The 6,000-nt window shown below is 34.6% G+C and overlaps 1 protein-coding gene across 1 annotated transcript; it reads left to right on the top strand.

Annotated features, from left to right (window-relative positions):
- Nucleotides 1-312: 312 nt before the first annotated feature.
- On the top strand, nucleotides 313-1,454 carry LOC134714010 (uncharacterized). The gene has a single exon (XM_063575265.1). The coding sequence runs from the start codon at nucleotides 373-375 to the stop codon at nucleotides 1,204-1,206; it is 834 nt and encodes a 277-aa protein (XP_063431335.1). The 5' UTR covers nucleotides 313-372; the 3' UTR covers nucleotides 1,207-1,454.
- Nucleotides 1,455-6,000: the final 4,546 nt, after the last annotated feature.

The following is a 6,000-nucleotide window of genomic DNA, read 5'->3' as shown; positions in this document are numbered from 1 at the left end:
GGTGGAAAGTGTAAAACAAATCGTCAAATAATTGCACTCCGTTGACAAAAATTACAGTTATTTGACTCTAATTTGCTCGTACATATTTAGGTTGACATTAATAAGAAAAATAAATAACAGTATCTTATTGAAATTGTAATAAACTGAAATGTAAAAGTATAAGTAAACGATTTGTGTTGGGGGAGGAAATAACTTTCAAACAGTCCCCAAGATGTCTGTATAATGTAGACTTGAGAAGGAAACTAAAGCCCTTTGTTTACCCCATCTTTTTATAGACTAAAGATTACGGTTATATATAAAAGCATGGAACATTCTTAAGCATATTTTATTTTACAAACAACACAAGACAGGTCTTACGATAAAGTTTTAATAATGTCATTACTTAAATTTGGATTATTACTTGTACTGTTCGTTGGAACAAATACTGAAATGTGCCGGTATGAATTTGTTGTTCCTGACACAAATTGCAAAAACATTGGAACACCAGTTTCTGCTGAAGACGAACCTCATTCAATAATGCATATGCAGCACGGGATAGATTCTACGAATGCACGACTAAACACAATTACTGAAGTTTTCAGTGGCCAGTTTACAAAACTTCATACTGAATCTAAGGACTTAAAAGATTTGACAAAAGAAATGCAGTCAAAACTGGATTCTACAAGAGAAAGTATAGCTAGACTGGAAGGATTCATGGATGAGGTTAAAAGCTGGAAATCAAGTATTTCTGAAGGAAGTTCTCCCAAACTAGCTACTTTACAATCGCAAATGCTGGATATTGCCGCCAAATTTCAATCACAGTCCTCTGTACAAACATCAATTTACAGTTCATTACAACGACAGCTAGCAGACACAGTGGCGTCCATTGGGAAACACGCACGTGACATAGATGCGTTGAAAGAAACAGCCAAATCAGTTGAAAACTTAAAGACCAAAGTCGACACAATTTCTGAACAAAGTCGAGGACCCCCCGCCAATTTACAAAATATTGAAAGCCGAATTGGCAGTCTTGAAGAAAAATTAGATCAAAGTTCTCCGAGCGGTGGTTCAATGAATGAAATGAAGGTAGCCATCAATTTTCTTCAAAGACAATTTTTAGATGAAACTCGTAATTATCGCAGTTATATCTTGAGCTTGAATGGATCCGTGACTAAACTACAGTCGGACATGGAAGCTTTGAAAGCAGGTGCTAATACACAAAAGTAAACTCACGAGCAACAACAATACGGTTCACCATTATTTCTATTTTTTGTGATTCAGTTTCAATGATTTTATTTCTATACACTGATTGAATTTGTGAAAAGTAACTTATTTGTTTTGTCTTTTTGTATGCTAATGTTTTAATGGTAAGAACGGGTATGGATATTTTGTTAAAAGATGTAGAGAATTTAAAACTACTGATCAATGTATAAACTATTGAATCATCACAATAAATTACAAGCAGTATAACATGATATATTGTCTAAATGCAAGAATCGTATTCAAGTAAATCAATAGTTTATATACGCCCGTCAAAGTAAAGATCATCTGTAGACGAAGTTTCGATCATCATCGTGATTTTTTGAATCTCGATTTTTCGTTCTTCTGGTTGTTTTTCTATAATTTATGAAAAACACATACAATGGCAATGCTTATAAAGATCTTTCTTGATGTAAAACAAATATGAAAATAAGCTGTTAAAGTGGAAAAATTAGCCTTCTAAAATATCCCTATAATTGTGTCCGCCATATTGGGATGAACGTAATTGCAGTAAAGATCATCACGTTGACGCCACTGATGATATACAGATGTCCGTTTGTCCGCCTGTCTATCCGGCTTACATATGTCGCACCGTAATTTGAGAACAACTTTTCATGAAACTTAATATAGTTGATTTTTATGATGATCAAACGATCTGTATTTTTTTGGGGTGAAAATCAGATAAAAACATTTTTAAGTTACGGGACTTTCTAACTAAAATAGGGGTGTTGTTTTTTCACATGTCGCGCCGTATCTCAAAACCGATTTGATTATTGCTTAAAAACTTTACACACTTCTTAGTTATATTAATCTAAAGATGTTTTGGTGGGGATTCAAAATTTTAATTTTAGAGTATTTTTTTGGTGAAAAAAAAGGGGAGGCAGTTCACATGTCGCCCCGTATCTCAGAAAATAGTTATGATTATTGCAAAAACTTCACACACAAGACGAGAGACGTATCATGCGCTCATGGCGCAGCTGTTTATTGTGCTTTATGGAAGCATTAATTTATAAGGATTAACCTTCCATGGGAACGTACGTGAACAAAAACTGTACAAACAAACAAAGCAATGAAAACACTAGACAAAAAATTGCTGATTAGTTATTGCAAATTCAAGAAAAGCTGCATACAAATACTCCGATCAAAATTTTAAAGGGAATTTTAATTTTCTAAACATTTCCCGTCGCAATTATTTTCATTTGCATTTATCAAAACAGTTTAAGGTAAACTTTGCCTTAAAACAGATAAGCTGCATGGTTACACAGACTAACTGACTTGTCTTCTTCAAAAAAGGGAGTAGTCAAAAATAGACATAGTGTTATGCTTGCAAAAAAACGACCATCAACTAGTTGCACAATTGTCTGTTATAGTTTCAGGTTGCAAACATAGCCACATTAAGAACGGATTGATACCAGTGGCGGATCCAGGTTTTAACCCCCCTTTTTTGGACAATCAATGCATTTGCATGGGGCTATGTGGTTGGACCCCCTCCCCCATTTTGTCCATGGTTGGGAACCCCCTTTTAAAATGTCTGGATCCGCCTCCTGGATACTTTAGTCTTAGACACTATTCATTTTGAATTTCCAGCGTAATAATCTTATTTCAATGTCCATGTTGCTGCATATTGTCAAATATTTTTTACTTTAATTTTGGAAAAATTGTTCTTTTGAGTTTTCCCCCCAAAAAACATTAATATTGTTAAAAAAAAATGTGTTTTTTTTTTTTTAAATTTTGGCAAAATTGTTATTTTTTTAAAATTTTTATTTATCCCGTGGTGAACAAGGGTGGGGTGTTATTTACACCGGGGTAGTCAACCAATTAGATTGCAGTCAATCTAATTAAAATATTGTAGTTACAACGTAATCAGAGATCAATATTTTAATTAGATTGGTTATGTAATTAAGCCATCCTCTTCCCTTTCATGAATGTGACCTACCGAATTAGACTATTTACCGGATTTGTTATAACATGATCAACACGACGGGTGCCACATGTGGAGCAGGATTTGCTTACCTTTTTAGAGCACCTGAGATCACCCCTAGTTTTTACTGGGGTTTGTGATTCTTATTCTTTAGTTTTCTATGTTGTGTCATGTGTACTATTGTTTGTCTGTGTCTTTTTAATTTTTAGCCATGGCGTTGTCAGTTTCTTTCGTCCCTCTTTTGCTTTCATAGATTTTTTTTGTATGCTCTTTTATATACATTTTATTAACTAGCTGATTACAATTCAAAAAAAGGGGGGGGGGTCTGAATATACAGGACTTTTATGAATTTTTGAAGTATACTGCAAATGATGAATCTAAATACATGTAGCATCATTTATCTATGCAAAATATATGAAAATCAATGAACCGTGACTGAAGGTGCAGGGCAATATATCCTCCACGGAAATGAGAAGTGCTTATACAAGAGTGCACACACTGAAATGTCTCCCCTTTTTAACTGATCATTGATATCATGTTGATAGTCTAAATATAAAGCTTTACTACAACTACATATAGACTTAACAAGATCCAAGAAAATGAGGTCAAGGTCACATAAACCAAACAAGAAATATATATTTACACCTTACAATACACTAAATATAGTTGACCTTTTGCTTATGGTTTATAAGAAACAAACTTAACCAAGAAAACTAAACATTGACCAATGAACCATGAAAATGAGGCCAAGGTCAGATGAACCATGCAAGACTGACATGTACATCAAAGTATATATTACCATAATCCAAATAGAGTTGACCTATTGCATAAAGTATTAGTAACAAGAATGTGTCCTAAGTACACGGATGCCCCACTCGCACTATCAATTTCCATGTTCAATGGACCTTGAAATTGGATAAAAAATCTAAATTTGCATTAAATTTAAAAAGAACATACCATATGGAACATGTGTACTAAGTTTCAAGTTGTTTGGTCTTCAACTTCATCAAAAACTACCTTGACCAAAAACTTTAACCGAAACTCTCACTTTCATTTGCTATATTCAGTAGACTATGAAATTGGGGTCAAAAGTCTAATTTGGCTTTAAAATTAGAAAGATCATATTATAAGCAACAAGTGTACTAAGTTTCAAGTTGATTGGACTTCAGCTTCATCAAAAACTACAACGACCAAAAACTTTAACCTGAAACTCGCACTTTCATTTCTATGTTCAGTGGACCGTGAAATTGGGGTCAAAAGTCTAATTTGGCTTTGAAATTAGAAAGATCATATCATAAGCAACCAGTGTACTAAGTTTCAAGTTGATTGGACTTCAGCTTCATCAAAAACTACAACGGCCAAAAACTTTAACCTGAAACTCGCACTTTCATTTCTATGTTCAGTGGACCGTGAAATTGGGGTCAAAAGTCTAGTTTGGCTTTGAAATTAGAAAGATCATATCATAAGCAACCAGTGTACTAAGTTTCAAGTTGATTGGACTTCAGCTTCATCAAAAACTACCTTGACCAAAAACTTCAACCTGAAGCGGGACGAACGGAGGCACAGACCAGAAAACATAATGCCCCTCTACTATCGTAGGTGGGGCATAAAAAGACCAAAACTCAAAAACTTAACTTCGACCACTGAACCATGAAATGAGGTCAAGGTAAAATGACACCTGCCCGATAGACATGTACAACTTACAATCATTCCATACACCTTTTGCTCATAAGTGAGAAATTAACATTACAAAAAAAAAAGTTTTAAAAATCATGTAGTCATTGAACCATGACAATGAGATCATGGACAATCGACATGTAACAGACAGAAACTTTGAAACATGGGTCATCTATATACAAAGTATGAAGCATTCAGGTCTTCCACTTTCTAAAATATAAAGCTTTAAAGAAGTAAGCTAACACCCCCACTGTTGGATCACTATCCCCATGTTGTGCTTTCTATGACAAAAGTCACAGCCCTACAAAAACTGCATACAAAATACCATTGATTTATCATAAGTGGTTCTTACCTTAACACAAACTTGTTGGAGCCATATAAGTGACTTGTAGATGCTAATATAATTCCTACCCACAAAAGTAACATCATTGACTTACCACTAGCAGTTCTACTTAAATTGACCTGATCACAAACTAATAAATGCAAACTAAGCAAGTCTAAAAATCGATAGACAATGGCTGAGGAGGTAGGGCCAAATAATCTCCATGGAAATGAGTATCGATGCTTATACAACTGTATACCAACTACCATTTTTAACATTAGTAGTTCCCTATGAATTGATTTAAGCACAGACTAATACATTGTTATTGCTGCTGCCATAAAACAGCACACAACCCATTGCTTTTCTAGGTTGGACCATAACTAGTTGAAGCCTTCCATATATAATTATATGTGCCTGTCCCACATCAAGCATCTCATCAGTGGTTGTTTTATATTACACAACAGCCTGGATGGATTTTGCTTTTTCCTCAGGCCAACCGTGGACAGCCCAACCATGCCCAATCCAGCTATTATCTCTGTTTTGGTAAAAATATTAATTACAAATGCTTATCTGCTTTTTTCAATTGATTGTACTTGCAAGTCTTTTGATTAAACAAAAATAATTGCATGCCCACTCCTACAGGTGGGCAGAGAAAACAAGCAAGAAATTTTGCCCATCTGGTGACCCATTCCCACTGTGGACAAAGCAAAATCCACTCGAGCTGTAGTGTATATCCTGGATAGTTTCTGCTTTATTCCTTCAAATCTTTTTAGATTGAAGGATGAATTAGAGAGGGGAATATTGCATAGACAACTGTGTATGCGCCAAAATTTTATATTGT

The sequence above is a fragment of the Mytilus trossulus genome, chromosome 4 (assembly GCF_036588685.1).
Source record: "Mytilus trossulus isolate FHL-02 chromosome 4, PNRI_Mtr1.1.1.hap1, whole genome shotgun sequence".
NCBI lineage: Eukaryota > Metazoa > Mollusca > Bivalvia > Mytilida > Mytilidae > Mytilus > Mytilus trossulus.
This window is presented reverse-complemented; position numbering and strand designations above follow the sequence as displayed.